This window comes from Canis aureus, chromosome 15 (genome assembly GCF_053574225.1).
Source record: "Canis aureus isolate CA01 chromosome 15, VMU_Caureus_v.1.0, whole genome shotgun sequence".
NCBI classification, from domain to species: Eukaryota; Metazoa; Chordata; class Mammalia; order Carnivora; family Canidae; genus Canis; species Canis aureus.
In genome coordinates, this window is record NC_135625.1 from 33,477,546 (window position 1) to 33,497,546 (window position 20,001).

General features: G+C 34.7%; 1 protein-coding gene across 5 annotated transcripts in view; it reads left to right on the forward strand.

The window, feature by feature from the left end:
• WRN (WRN RecQ like helicase) overlaps positions 1 to 20,001 on the forward strand; it is a 140,802-nt gene that overhangs the window by 20,087 nt on the left and 100,714 nt on the right. For 3 of the 5 annotated variants that reach the window (XM_077849073.1, XM_077849072.1, XM_077849071.1), the window contains exons 2-6: positions 11,638 to 11,745; positions 12,391 to 12,503; positions 16,974 to 17,119; positions 17,770 to 17,918; positions 18,776 to 18,925. In XM_077849073.1, the coding sequence (XP_077705199.1) occupies positions 11,650 to 11,745; positions 12,391 to 12,503; positions 16,974 to 17,119; positions 17,770 to 17,918; positions 18,776 to 18,925 (654 nt within the window). In that variant the 5' untranslated portion in view covers positions 11,638 to 11,649. Of the gene's footprint in view, positions 1 to 11,637; positions 11,746 to 12,390; positions 12,504 to 16,973; positions 17,120 to 17,769; positions 17,919 to 18,775; positions 18,926 to 20,001 lie in introns of those variants that run through there. The other 2 variants (XM_077849074.1, XM_077849075.1) reach the window with 2 other exon arrangements.

The following is a 20,001-nucleotide window of genomic DNA, read 5'->3' on the forward strand; positions in this document are numbered from 1 at the left end:
ATGTGTCTATGTATATATGTGTATATATGTATCTACATGTGTACATATGCCTACTTAGGATATGTGTGTATATATATATACACATAAATATATACATATTTACTGTGTAAAATTAGAGTCTAACTTGCTTTTTCACTTGATGAAGTAGAAGAACATATATATATATATATTTTAAGATTTTATTTATTTATTCACAAGAGACACAGAGAGAGAGGCAGAGACATAGGCAGAGGGAGAAGCAGACTCCATGTAGGAAGCCTGATGCGGGACTTGATCCCGGATTCCGGGATCAGGATCCGAGTCGAATGTAGACGCTCAACCGCTAAGCGATCCAGGCGTCCCAGAAGAATATATTTTTAATGGCTACATAGTGCTCTGTTTTATGGATGTACCATAATTTAACTATTTTACCATTGTTAGACATGTAGTCTGTTTTCAACTCTATCATTATAAATATTGTATATTACATTACATGTCTTAAATACTATTATATATAACAAGAATGACTATCCTTGTATTTAAATCTTTTTGAGAAATGCTGGCTTTTTAGCTAAGATTCTTATAAGCAAACTATGTGTAAAGTGGTATGAAAACTAGAGAATTAAAAAAAATAGTTTTATTTATTTGAGAGAGAAACAGAGCATAGCCGTGGGAAGGGGCAGAGTGAGAGGGAGAAGCAGACTCCCCGCTGAGCAAGAAGCCTGATGGGGAACTTGACTCCAGGACCCTCAGACCATGACCTGAACTGAAGGCAGACAGTTAACTGAGCTACCCAGACACCCCTAGAGAATTATTTTGAGGGAAATGTTAGTAATGCATGAAAATACTTCCTTGACCTGCCTTGTGAAAAAGATTGCTTATCTTCCACTAGCTTTAACTCTGGTTAAACATAATAATTTTCACACTAGAGCATCAAACCAGTCCTTTTAATAATTTGACTGATAATACATATGGTTGATACTGACAGTAGATGGACTGGAAGAACTGGGTCAGACCCTACTCTGGCTTCATAGTTTATACTCATAATTCACAATTTGGGAAATAAGTTTCTTGTGTGCATGCTCCTAGCATTATTATTGAAGCCGTCGAGAAGAGTGGAGTCATGCTCCAGTCCAGTGTGAGTTGACACAGAAGATTTAGAAATGGGGGTAAAAAGGAGATGTGCTCCATTCTTAGGGTAATTCACTTGCTGCTGCTCTAATTAACTAGGTATTCTAGCCAACCACTGTGTGTCCTGTGTATGCTTTTTTAAAGGAAATGCCATTTGTCAGCATATTCCTGGTTTTTGGCCATCACTCACTCTATAGTGTTCCTACAAAAATGAATCCAAGTATTTCACTCAAAGAATGATTTGTAAATGGATATTGATTTTAAAAGTTAGTAGAGATACCCACACCAGCTGCTAGTACTGATCTGTCTACAGCAGAAGTAAATTGAAAGGTTTACAGGCCAAATTTTGGTTTGTAGAGGGGTCTTGGATATTGCTATCAAATGGAAGATTGCTTAGTAATGTGCATTTCTTCATCTTCTTTAGAAAAATTGGAAGATTTGGTAGCACTTGATTCATATTGCCTATTGGCAAGGGTTAGCTGGAACAAAGTTAGTGGCTTCCAGTTTGTGCTGTAGCCCAGTGATATGGGTTATAGGGCAAGATTTTGATGGCTGCATATTTTTTATAGTTTTCAAACATATAAAAGCATTTTATGAAACATTCAAAGATTTATAATAGGTGAAATTATATTTGAACATTATTCTATATGCTGATCCTTTTATAAACTACTTGAGTTAAATACCTGTGTTCTAAAGAAAAGATTCATGGCAGCAATTCTCTCAGTTTGGAAGGAGAAAAACACTTTATTGATATTTTAAAGTAAAAAACCTAGTGGAAATAGAAGAAAAGGGAAATCTATGCATGAATGAGGGCAACAATAAGCAGTAAAGGAGAGTAAGAAAGAGTTACATCAAATCAGGTACTTACAACATCCAACCTCATTAACTGGGGAAGCCCGGTGGAGACAGCCAAGGTGGGGTCCTGACTGAGAGGCCTGAGCAAAGCGTCTTCCCCTCAGGTGAGACTTCCAACTGACCATCCCATAGGGAGGTATTTATACATCATTTGATGGGGTGTAAAGTTGAACCTCTGTTTGCCTATGTGCAGTTTGGAGCAAGCAGCATTTCTATGTTATATTTTTACATCTTCAAGGAGCCTGGGCCATATGTGCTTGCCTCTCCTCTCATATTCCATTCTGGGGTCCAGCCCAGACTGGAGCCAGAGGGCATGCAAGGCAAAATTTATAGCTCTTGGTGTCTAGCCCAGAAGGGCCAGTTCTGATCTGGAAGCCAGCTAATGTCAAGTAACCAGGCTCCCAAGGTCACTCATGGAGTATCACAAACGACATTCTTTAACCTGGCTGCATATGTGCAGATCAGAGTGGTCGGTTATGCAGTACATATCACAGGAATCTCCATCCACACAACACAGTAACATGTATGGCTATACATAGTAAACATGGTCTGCAGAGTTGTTCTGTCGCTGTATTACGTAGTACTTCCTCCTGACTTTCCTGTTAAATAATTTACTATCTAATTATTATTTTAATTTTGTATTTGTATGTTATTTAATAATTGGGAGAGTTATATGTATTTGTGTACATAAAATTCTTGCTCCCTCCCCCCCTCTCTTTCTCTCCCCACGTGGGCCTTGCACTTAGGACCCTGAGATCAACGCCTGAGCTGAGATCAAGAGTTGGATGCTTAAGTGATTGAGCCACTCATGCACCCCCAAATCCTTTCATTTTTGTCTTAATTTTCACAGTTATTTTCCTGCTAGCAGAAAAGAGCTTGATTGTTAGCTAATTCTTATTGTATGATATTTAGTATTTTTTAATAGAAAACAACGAATTTTGTTAATTTTCTTGTTATTTAATTTATGATTATTTATTTATTATGGCCTTTTGATGTGACAATTTGTCAAGCCCTGATTATGATAGAATTTCATAGTATGTTTGTTTTTAGAATTTAAACTAGTGCTATGTCTAAAAATAATCAGTAATTGAACATAATACAATTCCACTGATTCAATAAGGGAAATAGAGGCCTTTGTAACTTCAGAGGCTCATTTAAAAATATTTTTGAGGGCGCCTGGGTGGCTCAGTATCTGAGCATCTGCCTTCAGCTCAGGTTCTGATCCTGGGGTCCTGGGATCGAGTACCGCATTGGGTTCCCTGCGAGGAGCCTGATTCTCCTTCTGCCTATGTCTCTGCCTCTCTCTGTGTGTCTCTCATGAATAAATAAATAAAAGCTAAACAGACAAACAAACGTTTTTTATTACAAGTATATTTTGCTTACTTAAAAAATTTAAATTATTAAACTAAATGAAAATATTTCGGTACACTGTTTTTGTTTAGTCTTTTTCATTAAAAAAGTTCTTTGGGGTAAGATTTGTGGTTAAAAAAACAGAATTTAGACAGACTAAAAATTTGACAAAAACTTTTCCCAAGAAATTAAGAACTTACAGTATTTCAAGTACTTTATTATTTAAGTGTTTTATATTCAAATTTAATTTCTGCAGATACTTTCCTACTGTACTGTCTGATTTATCAATTAAAGCTGTAAAATCATCTGATTGGTGAGTTAAATGTAACAGTAAATATTTAATCAATATAGGCTTTAAAGTAAAAGAATTATCTCAGAATTATATGGCATTTCCATAATTCTTTACAGACTAAATCAAATGAAATAGAGGTATCAAACAAAATACTCTGGTATCTTTTCATAAAATAGTTATTTTACTAAAAAAAAGTTTGAACTTTTGAAATCATCTTTAAGCACAAAGTAAGAACAAAATTATTTTTTTAAAAGATTTTATGTATTAGAGAGAGAGAGAGAGGGAGAGCATGAGAGAGAGCATGAACAGGGTGGGAAGGAGCAGAGGGAGAGGGAGAAGCAAACTCCCCGTTGAGCAGAGAGCCCTAGTTTCCTGTCTTAGAGCACTTCCAGAGTATCATCCCCGGCCCCTGGGATCATGATCTGAGCCAAAGGCAGACACTTAACCAACTGAATGACCCAGGTGCCCCCAGAACAAAATTCTAAGTGATTGTGATCATCAGATTGAGCTCAAGGAGCTAGTTATAGGATTGCACATTTAATAAAGCCCAAATACATCACTAGTTTGCCAAATTTGCTCCTTTCCTGCCTATTTGGAACATTGTATTTGCGTCAGTAAAGCGAAGGAAGTGGAAAAGTTGCCATTTTCAATTATTCTGTTGGAAGATATGTTTAAAATTTGTCAAAGACATAAAAGACAGGACTAATTCAGAGGATTATTTAATGAAAAAATTGTTCATTGCAGATACGAATCCATAAATATTGGTAATGGGCCAGAGAAAGCTATATAGAATCTTTGAAGAAAAATGCTTGAAAGGACATCGTTTGCTTGGCAAAGTAGTTTCAAAACTGAAGTATTCAAAGAGAATATCTTGAAACATACAAGATATTGTGGACATAGTGGAAGTTTGGGACTGATAATAACAGGAAGGTTTAGGCTTTACATTGAGTTTCAATATAAAAAACCCCTGATATTCTAGGTAATAAATTGTGTTATTCACAGAGAAACTCCTGTATATTAAAGTTTGCCTGTAGTTTTGAGTTCCACATTAAATGAAGTCATAAAAATGGTGAACCTAATGAAGTCTAAGCTGCTATAGTACCTTCTTTTCAGCTTTAGGTGAATAAATGTGGTTAGCTATTTCAGGAATGAAGTGTATTGACAGTCTAAAGGAAGATTTATAAGCTAAAAGAAAATTTCAAATTATTCCATGTGAATGGTTCTTTGCAGATTTGTTGAAGTATATTTATTGGCTTCAATAAATGGTATCCTTAACTGACATTTTGAGCACCTGAATTAACTTAGAAGTGCAATGATTATGTGGAAAATATATTAACATGTACTGACAAAGTTTATAGATTGAGTAATAATTTAGCTTTGGGAGAGTGAAATTAAAATAGTTTTAGAAGTGACATTTAATTGGTATTATTTGAATTCTAAGGATGAATTAATAATACTTGTAGAGAATATTCAGTGTATGCCGATGACAGAACTTTATCACAGTTTATTGAAATACTTGATATAAAAAATTCACTTGTATTCAGAACTTATTTATAATATCAGAAGGAATTAACATAGTTTTCAGTAGAAGAAAAGGAGAAGCTATTAGATTTAAAGAATTTCAGCATTCTTGAAGTACAATTTAAAGAGGTCAAATTGTTGGAATATTGGTTAACAGTGAAAAAGAACTTTTCAGCCTTTTAGAGCAAAGCCTCCTCTTGCCATTTGCTACCACTTGTGCTAATAAAGCTTCACTCTGATGGCTGCTCAGTAATTAAGAAAATATTGTTAAAAGGTTTTATTTATTTATTTATTTTTAAGATTTTATTTATTTATTCATAGAGACACAGAGAGAGAGAGAGAGAGAGAGGCAGAGACACAGGCAGAGGGAGAAGCAAGCACCATGCAGAGAGCCCAATGTGGGACTTGATCCAGGGTTTCCAGGATCACGCCCTGGGCTGCAGGCGGCGCTAAACCGCTGCGCCACTGGGGCTGCCCTGTTAAAAGGTTTTAATCAGGAGTTGTATGTAGTCCTTTTAAGCAGAAAGCCTAATATGGAAAAGTTATGTTTATCTAAATAATTTAGTTTCTTGTTCAAAAAGTTTAATTTTATAATGAAGATATAATGTAATTTTTACAAAATGTCAAATACAAAATCTCAGATCACCTTCCCATATAAAAATATTTTCATTTTCTGAATGTGCCATGAAGTTGAAAATGTTATGGACTCCTGGTATAGACTTTGATTTGTAAATGAAGTGGGTATTGAGAATTAACATGTATTTGAGAAAAATCAACAGCTATCAAGCTTACTTAGCTGAATAGTTGACCCTGGGTAAAAAATAATTTCTAAACAAACAAACAAACAAACAAAAAAGAACTAAAAGTCTTTATAAGTATTATCAATGGGCTCAATAGGAAATTGTGTTAAAAAAACGAACTGAAGAAGGTTGATAGAGGGAGGTGGGTGGGGGTTGGGCCAAATGGATGATGGGTTGGGTTTTTTTTTTTTCTTTTTTGGGTGATGGGAACTAAGGAAGGCACTTGTGATGTTAGCACTGGGTGTTATATGTAAGTGATGAATCACTAAATTCTCCTCCTCAAACCAATATTACACTATATGTTAACTAGAATTAAAATAAAACTTTGAAAAGAATAAAAATAAAAGAATGGTTGAAAAGGAAAATTGCAGTGTAAGACAGGAATTGAAACATAATTCCTTAAAATACTCAGTGGAATTACTGTGGTAGAACAAATATGGCTCTAAACAACGTAGATATTTGTTGAGTGAACTGAACAACTGGTTCTAGGATGCCAACTTGGTCTTTCCTGTCTTAGAGCATTTCCAGAGGAGCTGTACTGCTGAATTTAGTGTGCTGATGGGCTAGGTCTTGAGATTACACTTTGGGAGCTCTGTGAATAGAGAATTGCCTCCTAATACTTCAGTGGGAGACTTACAATCTTTGTACTATTTGCAGCTTCTTGAGGGACCCTAAGAGTAGATCACTGCTGATGGCAAATAGCGTTTTACAGGCAAAGGAAAATAACAGTTCAACTAAAGAAGCCAGCCTCAGTGGAAAGACCAAAGAACACCCAGAATAAGAGAGTTTCATTGAAACAGATATTTGAACTAGATTATAACTTTTACAAAAGAAAGAAATATAATCACATTTAGGGAGACTCAAGTAGAACATAAACTTTCTGGAACTAACAATCAAGATTTAACATTATAAAAATTCAATAGACAAACCGAAAGAGGATATCACCATTGAGAGCGAAATAAGCATCTTGGAAATCAAGTAGAAGACATATCTTAACATACAAAGAACAAAATTAAAGAGATGGCAGTCAGGAAGGAAAAATATAGAGTCTAGGAGAAGAAATCCAGGTAGGAAGAAATTCACCAGCATGTGAATAAATGCTATAGAAGGAAAAAAAGAAGAGATAGTGGCAATTAATAACTAGAAATAGGGAGTTTGCTGCAAGTGTCATAGTTAAGTGCTACAAACTCCATGATTTAACAGTAATTTATTGTCTCATGGTTTTGGAGGCCAGAAGTCCGAAATCAAGTTGTTGAAGTTGTTTCCTTCTGAGGACTGTGGGGGAAGGATCTGTTTCAGACCTTGTCTTCATGGCTTATAGATGGCTCTTTCTCCATTGTTTCTTCACATTATCTTCCCTCTATGCATGTCTGTCTCTGTGTCCATATTTGCCCTTTTTGTACAGACACCACTTAGTTTGGATTAGAGACTACTGTAATAACCTTGTTTAAATTTGATTACCTCTGTAACAACTCTTTCCAAATAAAGAGCCACATGCTGAAGCACTGGAGGTTAGGACTCTTGACACCTTTTTTTTTTTTTTTTGAGGAGGCATACAATTCAACCCATAATGAGGGGAGATTTTTCTGATCTTAAGAAAAAGACTTGGAAAGGAGTCCTTTCCAAGGATTCACTGATCTCAAGGAGAATAAGTTCACTCTTAGGCTCCTTAAAATATAAAAATCTTTGAAAGTCTTTCAAGCTCCCAGGTGGGAAATAGATTACTCACAATAGAAAAAGCATCAGAGAAACAATGGGTTTCTTACTTGCAGCATCAAAAGGTAGAAGATAGTAAGAGAATATCTATAGACTACCGAGGGACTATTATGCTCAACCAACATATCATTCTATTTGAAAAAATACATTTTCACAAATGCAGGGAGTCATTTTATTACCATAATATTCTACCTGACGAAAGTAATTTCAAGAGTTCTCTACACAAACATTTGAGTCAGAACAGGATTCAAAAGGGGTAAGATGAAGGGAAGAGGGAACTATAGTAGACAATATATGCATTTACATGTTTAATTTATAAATACATTTATATTGAAATGGGTGATGGAAATTTATAATATAAATGTTTAGAAAATAGTAAGGATTCATGAAATAGAAGAGCAATACTAAGAAAATGAACAGGCTATTACTTAAAACCTTTTCAACAAAAAACAGTAATTAGAAGGGTGGAGAAGTAAAAACAGAAGGACAGTGGAAATGTGAGGCCTTTATGGGGAAAGGATATTGTTACATTATTTTGCTGAGATAGTATGGTAATAGGATGAGAAAAAATGGATGTTTTGTCATTGATAATGGGAGAGAAGTATGAATTTAATTTCAGCCAATTAGGAAAAATGAGAAAAGAGTAAGAAAACTGGATAAAGTAAGATAAATACTAATCAAAGTAAGATTGAAGAGAAAACTCATGTTCTTATACTAACTGCAAATGAGATGAATTACCCATTTGAAAGACAGAGATGTTCAATGGGACTATTCAAAACAAAAAATAGAAAAATAAAAAAATAATAAAAATCCCAGGTGTATATTGCTTAGGGACAGCCTTTAAAAAAGTGATGAAGATTGAAAAGTAGTAGATAATGGTAGATAGATAGGCAGGATGATTGCAGGAAAGTCCAAACCAAAGCAAATCAAAGTATATTACAGATCTTCCTTGACTAAGGACTTCCCTGATAGATCCACTGGAAGTTGAAAAATATATTTCATACATCTAACCTCCCAAACATCATAGCTTAGCTTAGCCAACCAGAAACGTGCTCAGAACAGCTTACATTGGTCTACAGTTGGGCAAAATCCTCTAACAGGAAGACTATCTTATATAAAGTGTTGAATATCTCGTAATTTATTGACAAATTTACTAAAAGTGAAACCAGGACGGAAAGTTGCATGATTACAGAATGGTTGTCAGTGTATTGGTTGTTTATCTTTGTGATGGTGTGGCTGACCAGGAGCTGTGGCTCCATGCTGCTGCCCAGCTTCATCACTAGCACAAAAAAAGATACAAGTTCAAAATCTGAAGTGTGATTTCTAGTGAATGTGTATTGCTTTTGCACTGTTGTAATGTCATAAAGTCCTAAGTCAAACCATTGTTAGGTACCATCTGTATTTATTTCAAAGAGGAATTTAAGATCTTTTAATAGTACAAGATGAAGTATTATGAAATGATAAAAGACTTGAAAAAGATGTGTCAAGGTTATTTATACTCAACAACAATACAGTTAAATATCTAAATAAATTCTATTACTCAATGACTTAGATCCCTTCCGAGAATAACCTTTATCTGATAAGCAATTTAAAATCTTCATGTATCTTCAAGAATTTCCTTGTGAAATTATTCTACAACCTTAATTTTCTTTGTGCTTTTATCTGTCGTGACATCTAAGTAAATTTGACAAAGATGTTAGGTTTGTAAACAAGTTTACTTTCAAATTCTTTGCCTGGAAGCATCTAGACAGAATTTTGTGTGCAAAAGAGAGTTTTACATCTGAAAACTGGGCATTTCAAATTAAAATGATTTTAGTGTTATAGGTGGCTTCAGGGAAGAGTTACTGAAGTTTATTTCTGTTTTGGCAGCATGAATGAATTACTTACAAAATTCCAAGATTTTATAGTTGTTTTTTAGAGTTGTCTATTATTTTCAGAGACCATAATTTTCTGGCAGTTTTGCAAATTATCTACTCGGTGAATAGCAAAAACTTGTTTTCCTTAAATAATTTTTTAAGATTAAGAACAGATCGATCATATAGGGCAGCCTGGGTGGCTCAGCTGTCTAGCGCCACCTTCAGCCCAGGGCCTGATCCCTGCATGGAGCCTGCTTCTCCCTCAGAGCCTCTCTCTCTCTCTCTCTCTCTCGAATAAATAACTAAAATATTTATTTATTTATTTATTTATTTATAAATAAAATCTTAAAAAAACCCCACACCATATGTAAAAGTACACTTTGTGATCAGCTTTTAACTCTCCTGTTAAGAGTTTTAAATTTGTGACACATATAAATGTATTAACTACTAACATCTGTAGAATGTTTTATAGTGACTAAAACATATATTTTAGGTGTTTTATCTTATTACATATAATATAAATGGTGACACCCAAACTTGAGTTGTCCATTCTGATTAGTGAATCATAGATCTTACCCAACACCAAACTTTGCTAATGATTCAAAGAATACGAGCAAGCACCAAGTGCAGATGGCATATTCTTTTTTTGGAGGATCCCCAGACTGTCAGACACAGATTCCAAAAATGTCCTTTTCTTTTGCAATAGGACATGTTATGGTTTTGGATTAACAGGATAGTTTTGAGCAATGTGTGCAAAAAATTGCACAAAGGAAGTTGTTTTGGTTTTGGAACTTTTTTTAATTACACAGCTTACTCGACTACTCCTCATTTTTCAACCATAAATTAATAAATCCATAATTCAAGGCTCATTTGTGATGAGCAGTCAAGATAGTTGTTGAGCTATATCTTGCAAACAGCTTTTACTAGATAGGTAGTCTTTAATATTTTTCTGCTAGTAAATACCATTGATAGGTTTACAAGGCTACCATCTGGTTTGAGATTATTAGTGTATTACTGGGATCCGTGGTTGAGGTTTTTCATTTCTCCTCCCTAGTAGGGAGAGTGAATTACTAGCCTGTTCTTAACTCTTCAGTGCATTAGAGTGGTAGAGTTGGTTCTATATAGAAAATTTTGCTAGAGCAATCTTTTAAAAATTTCCTTTATAAATTATCAGTATTCTCAGTTTTGGGGGTTTCTGCTTGAGAAAATGAGCAATTAATATGGATACTTGCTGATACTATTTAGTTTCTTCAGGGTTATATTGCTACGTTTCAATAGGGATAACAGGCTACCCCTAAATCATAAATAGTTGCTGTGATTATTTCATATTAATATGTTTCCTCATAAGAATCTTCAGGTACATATTCAAAACTGCTGCTGGAGTTGGAAAGATTTTATTAAGAACTTCAAGCTATTTCAGTTTAGTGTGTTAAGTCACACCAGGGTATGGATCCATTTGCCATTAACAAAAAGAGTTTGTCATGGTCTCCTATTCATTGTGTTTTCTATAACCATTCCTTCCATGTGGTTTACATTGAGAAGAGCCCTCAAAGCTAGTAACAGATTTTTAAAAAATATTCTCTGTGAAGCACTTCTTAGGGAAACTTGTTCACTTACTAGGCCAAGAGCTTAATAAAAAAACCCCTTAATATAGAAAAGCTGTTCTCTGTCTAAAAATTCATTTTTCAAGTAGACTTGTGAACATGTCCAACAGTTTGCTGAGTTTACTTAGATCTTAGGACAGATGATAAGAAAATTAAAGATGTCAAAAATTTGTAAGAATTTACGCACCCAAGGATTATCATTGTAATGAGATAAAGATTATTCTTTAAAGGATCAAAGTCATAGAATAATAGGATTTTGAAACTGTTAGAGCCCTAGAACTCAATTAAATTGACTCACTTATTTTAAAAAGAAGAACTGTTACTAAATGTATAATTATTAGATCCAGCGTATTACACCTGCTTCCTTTTGGTTTGCAATTCCAGCTCTTAAAACCTATACATGGGTCAAATGCCATAACTTTAAATGTGCATGTTTGGTTCTTCAGTCATATCCACAGGCCTCTCTGAGTTTTTTTTCTAAGACTGCACTGTGTTTATTCACAGAGTAATTTTTTTTTTGATTTTGCAACTAGAGCCTATTAAAGATGAATGAAAAAAAATTGGAAAGAACTCCACAGCCGCGAAAACTTCCTGAATGGATGTCTATGCAGAATGAGACATGTACTGCAGTAGAAACAAAGGTATGTGGTTCACCAGTTATTCTTTCAGATGGGAAATGTAGTGTAAATTTGACTGTAAAATCAGCCTTCACTTGTAAACTTGAGGTCACCATGTAAGTTAGAGTTGCTATTGTGTGATTAAACCACAGTCTAGTCATTGAATAGGTAAATGAGATTAAATTTTAATGAGGTTTACAAAATGGGAATTCTTACTCTGTATTTTACCTTTTTATCTATTATATATGGTTGACGTTACTTGTTTGTTCTAATTTAGATAAGTTAGACAGTACTTACTTTGGTAAATTTTTGTGGGTAAGCAAGTGTAAGTTTTCATAGATTGAAGTTCACCAGCCACTCTTCAGCATTTTAAGGCAACATTATTACATCTAGAATACTAATATAATTACAGAAAAAAATTAATAAGTGCTCTTATGAAAATAGGATTAGAAGTTTGCAAATAAGCTTTTTAGGAAAGTAATTTTATGGTGGGTGGCTTTATTTTTGATACATTGTCCTTATGACTTTATTAGCCTTTATTATCAACATTAGTTGATAAAAACTTAGAACTATAATTTGAATGTTTCACTGAACTTTATTTTCTCCATGAACCTCTCTTATTTAATGTGAATGTTATTTGTGCCTTTTTGAAATTTTATTTAATTCAAGGCATCGATTCAGAAGAGTGTTTTTGAAGACGACCTCTCTTTCTTAGAATTCACTGGATCTATTGTTTATAGTTATGAAGCTAGTGATTGTTCTTTTCTATCAGAAGATATTAGGTAAGAGATTTGAATTTCCTAGTTTCATTTGAATTTGTACCCTTAGAAGATAACTAATATGACAATATTTGTATATATACTGAATTTTACAGTTAAAGTGTGTTACATAGATAATTATTTCTGCATGTAGAATATCACTTGACAAAGTTCTAATTTTATGTTAAAAAACCTTAAAAATCACTGGATTAAATGTGTAATGTACCTATTCATTCATAAGTCTATTACTTTAGCTAATTTTTTGTTACTTTCAATATTTCAGATATATAGAACAGTAGTTCTATATATATCTAGTGTTCTATATATCTAAACACATTGTTTATTTCACCCATGAACCAATGAACACATTATTTATTTCATCAAAGTAAGACAAAAACAATGCAAGAATTATTCAACCTCCAAATGTCCCTTTATATTTCGTTAAAAATACCAACCTAGTAATATTGGATAATGGTTGTGATCAACTCTGTTGCATTTAGTTAGCAACAATTACAGCAAGTGATTTCTTTTTTTTTTTAAAGATTTATTTATTTATTTATTTATGAGAGAGAGAGAGAGAGAGAGAGAGAGAGAGAGAGAGAGAGGCAGAGACACAGGAGGAGGGAGAAGCAGGCTCCATGCCAGGAGCCCCATGTGGGACTTGATCCCGGAACTCCAGGATCGCGCCCTGGCAGGCACTAAACCACTGAGCCACCCCGGGATCCCCCAACAAATGATTCCTAAGAAGAACATTAGAAATGACTGTTAGTATTTTTAAAAATTGGTTTGTTAAATAAGGACTATGCAATAATGCAATCCAAGGCTTTTGAAGCATTTTACAAGGAGAAGAAGTAGGGAATTCATTCAGATCTTCTTCAAAGTTGTTATATCTGTCTCTCTTTCTCTCTTTTTTAACTGTTGTACATTGCAATGGTTAAAAGATACAGCGGTAAGTTAATCTATTTATTAATGATCTCCCGGTGGCAGGTGAATTCTAGAAATAGTATTCAGGTGTCCTCACTCCTACCACAGTTAACTGGCCACTTTTGGGTCTCTTTGTATAGAACAAAATTTGTCTCACAGAGAAGGTAAAATCTGTCATTTGTTATTATGTATTAACTCCACCATCTCACCTTTGTCAGCGCTGTATCATGTCATATCTCAAGGCAATAAACACGAGTATAGTCCCAATCAATTCTGTGTGCATTAGGATAGGCAGACAGGCTTTTTTTCTTACCTGTACTGGCCAACTAAAAGATTTTTGCTATCACAGGTTTTCAACAATTTGATTTTGGTGTGCCTTTGTGTCATGTGGTTTGTCTTCATCCTGCTTGGGCAGGATGAGCTTTTTGGACCTGTGGGTTTCTAGTCTCATCAGATCCTAAAAATTTCTCTCTCTATATATGTAAGTATGTATATATATATATGTATACACACACATATATATGCATTTTAATTAATTAATTTTTTCCTCATTCTGATTCTCTTTTCTCCTCTGGTAGCTTCTACACACACAGGTTGGATTGCTTAATACTGTGTTATTGGTCATAGGGTTCTTGTCTCTTTCAGTCTTTTATTGTTTTTCTTTGATTTTTTTTCTCTGTGTTTTGGTTTGAATTGTTTCTTTTGCTATGTCTGCAAGTTGACTTTATGTCCTTCTGTAGTGACTGTCATTCCCATCCTGTGAATTTTAAGTTTTTTTTTTTTTTTTTTGAATTTTAAGTTTTATTGTATTTTTCATCTCTAGAAGTTCTTTTTGTTTCCTTTTTAAAAATACCTTCCATTTTGGCTCTCATATTCATGTTTTCTTTTAAATATTTGAACATGTTCAGCATATTTATAATGGTTGTTTTAGTTATTTTTTTCAATGAAATGATTTTCATCCTGGTTAGAGTCACATTCTTTTTTTTTTCTTTTTTTTTAAAGATTTTATTTATTTATTCAAGAGACACACAGAGAGAGAGAGGCAGAGACACAGGCAGAGGGAGAAGCAGTCTCCACACAGGGAGCTAGACGCGGGACTTGATCTGGGGTCTCCAGGATCACAACCTGGACTGCAGGCGGCACTAAACCGCTGAGCCACCGGGGCTGCCCTCCCTGATTGTTCTTGATTCAGCCTCTTTCTTGTCTATCTCCCTTCTCTCCAGAAACTACCTCTAGCTGCCTCATCCTCTCTGGCTCTGAACCCTGTCTTCCTAACTCCGTGCTCTGCTTTGACTTCTCCTCCCTGCTCTGTGGTCTGGAAAGTGTTCCAAATAGAAAGCTAGGGCAACAGTAGAGTATCCCCCAAGGTTTTTTTTCCCTCAGAGAGCATAGGCCTGTACTGTGTATTGTTCAGTGTCTGAAAACTGTTACCTATTTTGTAAAACTTTCTGTTTGTTCATAGAGGAAATGTATATGTGATCACTGTTACTCACTCCATCTTGCCCAAAGCAGAAGTGGAGATTCTTTTGTGATACATGTGTTTAGTTTTTAAAAATTGTAAAATAGGCAAATATAAACAAAAACAGAAAATAATATAACAAAACCCTGGCTTTAGCAAATCTTGATATCCATTTTCTTCAAATATTTTTTTTTTTTTTCATTTTCTTCAAATCTTTATTAAGAAATGTCACGATAGGCAGCCCCAGTGGTGCAGTGGTTTAGTGCCGCCTGCAGCCCAGGATGTGATCCTGGGGACCTAGGATCGAGTCCCACATTGGGCTTCCTGCATGGAGCCTGCTTCTCCCTCTGCCTGTGTCTCTGCCTCTCTCTCGCTCTCTCTGTATGAATAAATAAATAAATCTTAAAAAAAAAAAAAAAAAGAAATGTCACGATAAAATACCGTGGAAGTTAGGTATGTCCCTTCTCATCCTCTGCTGAGATAACTTCTGTCATGAGTTTAGTGCTTAACATTCCCTCACATGTTTTCTATTTATATATATACTTTTATATCCCCAAATATCATATGTTATTTTGCATATTTAAAAACTTTAATAAGTGCTATCAAACTATATGTGTATTCTGCCACTTGTTTTTCTCACTCAATATTTTATGTTTTTTGAAAATTTTTCTTTCTGGTATATGTAGTTTCATTTTAACTTTTATATAATATTTCATTGTTTCAATAATGCTGCAATTTTTCCATTCTTTTGTTGATGGAATTGTAGTTTATTTCTATTTTTGCCGGTAAGAACTGTATTGCAATGAACTTTTTTTTGAAGTAAATTATAATTTTTTCAAAGATTTATTTATTTACTTTAGAGAGAGAGCGAGAGTGCGTGTGTGTGAACAATGGGAAGGGCAGAGAGAGAGGGAGAAAGGGAATCCTTAAGTAGACTCCCTGCTGAGTGCAGGGCTGGATGCAGGGCCAATCGCAGGACCCTGAGATTATGACCTGAGCTGAAATTTAGAGTCACATGCCCAACTGACTGAGCCATCCCAGTGCCCCTGCAACGAATATTCTTTTTTTTTTTTTTTAAAGATTTTATTTATTTATTTGACAGAGAGAGAGAGAGAGAGAGTGCATAAGCAGTGGAGTGACAGGCAGAGAGAGAGAGGAAGAAGCAGGCTCCCCAGTGAGCAGAGAGTCAGACACAGGGCTCAATCCCAGGACCCTGGGATCATGACCTGAATTGAAGGCAGATGCTTAACTGACTGAGCCACTCAAGCGCCCTTGAACATTCTTCAACATCTGTCTAGTTGTGCACATATGAGATTTTGATACATTTATGAGAAAAACTTGCAGGTCGTAGTGTTTATACATCTTCGGCTAAACACTGTCAAAGCCTTTTCTTTTCTTTTTTTTTTTTTTAAATTTTTTTTTATTTATTTATGATAGGCACACAGTGAGAGAGAGAGAGGCAGAGACACAGGCAGAGGGAAGAAGCAGGCTCCATGCACCGGGAGCCCGATGTGGGATTCGATCCCGGGTCTCCAGGATCGTGCCCTGGGCCAAAGGCAGGCGCCAAACCGCTGCGCCACCCAGGGATCCCCCTGTCAAAGCCTTTTCTAAGAGGATTTTGCCAATTTATATTCACCAGTGTTTGAGCAGTCCCACAGGTAGAGATCTTTCTCAGCACTTGATACCGTGAGGCTTTTACTTGTTACCATCTTGTAGATATGAAATTGTATTGATTAATTTGCATCTGATTTCAAGTGAGGTTTCATGTCTTTACATATTTATTTGGATTTATTGGCTATTTGGATTTTCTTTTGGGAATTGCCTGTTCATATTTTCCCTCTTCCTCCTCCTCTCCTCCCCTTCTTTTTTTTCTTCTTCCTCCTCCTCCTTCTCCCTGTTTTCCTCCTCCTCTAAGTCTTCCTCCTCCTCTTCTTTTTATTGGATTATCTGTTTTTTTTTTACTGACTTTTCAAGGAATTTTTAATATTTTCTGGCTGTTCACTATCTTAGATATCTTCTATATGTGGCTTGTCTTTTAATTTTCGAATGTAGAAGCTATATAGAAGTTAAAATTTTAATGTAATTAGTTTGCACTATTTTTCCCCCTGTAGCATGAATCTGTCTACTGGAGGTGTGGTGGGTTTTGACATGGAATGGCCACCAGTATACACTAAAAGGAAACCGAGCCGAGTTGCACTGATTCAGTTATGTGTGTCAGAGAACAAATGTTACTTGTTTCATATTTCTTCTATGTCAGGTTGGTATCTCTTTTGTTTCATTTTTATTTGGTTGATAGTTGTATTATGTCAACTTTATCCTATAAAATTAAGCTTTTGAATTAGCTAGTGCTTCTCTCATCACCTTACATTTATTGAAGTATTCGTGTTCGACCTGATTCATTCATATCCCTATTTTATTTAATTTTCACATCTTCATCAGGCATTGATATTATTTCTGGTTTAGACAGTAGAGAACTGAAGTTTAGAGGGGCTAAGTGATCAGGAATATACTGTTAATGTTAGCAGAGGAAGTATTCAAATCAGATGTTTTTCTTGTCATTTATCAGTCAGGACTTTGCTTTAGGTAAGAAAAGAAATACTAAAGGTGGTAGCACCTGGCTCAGTCGGTTAAGAACTGCCTTCAGCTCAGGTCATGATCCCAGGATCCTAGGATGGAGCCCCACATCCGGCTCTCTGCTTGGCAGGGAACCTGCTTCTCCTCCTCCCTCTGTGTTCTTTTTCTATCAAGTAAATATATAAAATCTTAAAAAAAAAAAAGATTCAAGGTGAATGTGTTTCTGAATTTGAACATAAATAAATAGATTTAAATATAAACATAGAATGTGTAAGAATTAGAAAATAAATAATACTTGATAGAGCCTATGGAAATAATAATAAAATGCTATAGTTTTTCCTCAGGGGTTAAAAATGTTGCTTGAAAATGAAGCAATTAAAAAAGCAGGTGTAGGAATCAAAGGAGATCAGCGGAAACTTCTATGTGACTTTGACATCGATTTGAAGAATTTTGTGGAGCTGACAGATGTTGCCAATGAAAAGGTAGATCTAAGGCGTTGAGCACTTGTGATGAGCCCTGGGTGTTGTGTGGAAGTGTTGAATCACCATGTTGGACACTTGAAACTAATACTATACTGTATGTTAACTAGAATTAAAAAAAAAAAGGTAGATGTAATACATATATTATTTTCATAAACAAGATAAATTTATGTTTTGCAGAGTGTCCCATCTATCTGGATGTTATTTTTTTTTGAAAAAAATAATTTAAGCTGTATGTTAGTGTAACAATAAGGAAGTCCCAAATGAGTATCCATAATGAAAACCTTTAGGTCTAATCCATTGCCTTAGAGAAGTTTCTTTAAGCTGGCACCATTCCCCACCCCCACTTTTAGTACTGTTTCATGTATGTGTAAATTTCAATAGTGTATTTAAAGGTTTTCCATTTGAGCCATTTATACCAATAATTAAAAAAAATTTTTTTTAAGGGAAAGCATAATGTAGCTTGTGGTATGATGCTCTTAGTGGAGGTTTGGCCATCAATTCTGTCACCCTTATTTCACATATTTTGTTAATGTAGTCATTAAGTTAAATTCTCGTGTTTGGCCAAGTAGTCATTGGACTGGGTAGAATGCCTACCACTATCCAGCTTTTTTTCCATGAATAGTACGTTTACAGTCCAAGAATTTTAATACCTACATTGGGGAAATTCCATACTTCAGTTCTGTAATGTGTACTGCAAATGAGGTTTTTAGTGATGGGAAATTTATTAAGGACTATCTCTGGTATATATTTTGATATAACATTTCTGACTTTACTTGTGGCCTGGTCATTTGGTGGTATTTAGGAGTATCTGAAAATAGAAATAATTTTTTCCAGTGTTGATTTTTCATTACTTCTAGCTGAAATGTACAGAGACTTGGAGCCTCAATGGTTTGGTTAAACACCTCTTTGGCAAACAGCTTCTGAAAGACAGATCTATCCGTTGTAGCAATTGGGGTGATTTTCCTCTCACTGAGGATCAGAAACTGTATGCAGCCACTGATGCGTATGTATGTACCAAAGATCTTTGTACTATGATGCATTTTTTAAACTTTGTAATAAATTACTTTAGGAAAATTTTGTTTTAACAGTTGTACAAACTCAACTAAAATATTTTAAATCAGGTTGGCATTAAAAATTCTTAAGACATTCAGTGAAACTGTTAATTCTCAATATTAATTAGCAAGCACCAATTGTTCAGTGCTAGTAGTTTTTATTATCATGAAGCCAAAATAATGTTCAACTTGTATGTAAAAAATGTAATCTCTCTGAAAACATGGAAGGCTAATAAACCTAGGCTGAGGAACCACAAATGGTATTGATGATGTATTTGATTTATAAGCAACTTCAGAATAAAAATAATTATAGATAGTTTCTATATTAAAACTGGCATTATTTCTTATATTTGTATTTAAAATGTGCTAAATATTTGGGAAAATTGCCTCCAAATTTAGTTTTCCACTGCTGTGAGTTGTATTTTTATATTTACATGTATATATTTATATACATACTAAAATTTGGGCTTATCTTTATCATATTATTGTTTTTGTTTTTTGCAGAAATGTATTTTATGTTCCAGTGGATTTCTTTTTCCCTAATTTATATTTTCATTTGTAGATGAATATCTTGTTGTTTCCCTTTTTGCATTTATTTTTAGGCATGGAAACTCTTATATTTAGTAAACAGAAAAAAATTCAGTTTTGTCAGAAAACGGTAATAATTTTCCTGTAGGTTCTATTAAAAAAATCATAAAACTGGGCAGCCCAGGTGGCTCAGTGGTTCAGCGCCACCTTAAGCCCAGGGCATTGATTCTGGAGACCCAGGATCGAGTCTCATGTCAGGCTCCCTGCATGGAGCCTGCTTCTCCCTCTGCCTGTGTCTCTGCCTCTCTCTCTCTCTCTCTCTTATTTATTTATGAATAAATAAATAAATCTATTTAAAAAAATAAAATGGTTACTATTTTTTTTTTTTTTTAATTTTTATTTATTTATGATAGTCACAGAGAGAGAAGGAGAGAGAGGCAGAGACACAGGCAGAGGGAGAAGCAGGCTCCATGCACCGGAAGCCCGATGTGGGACTTGATCCC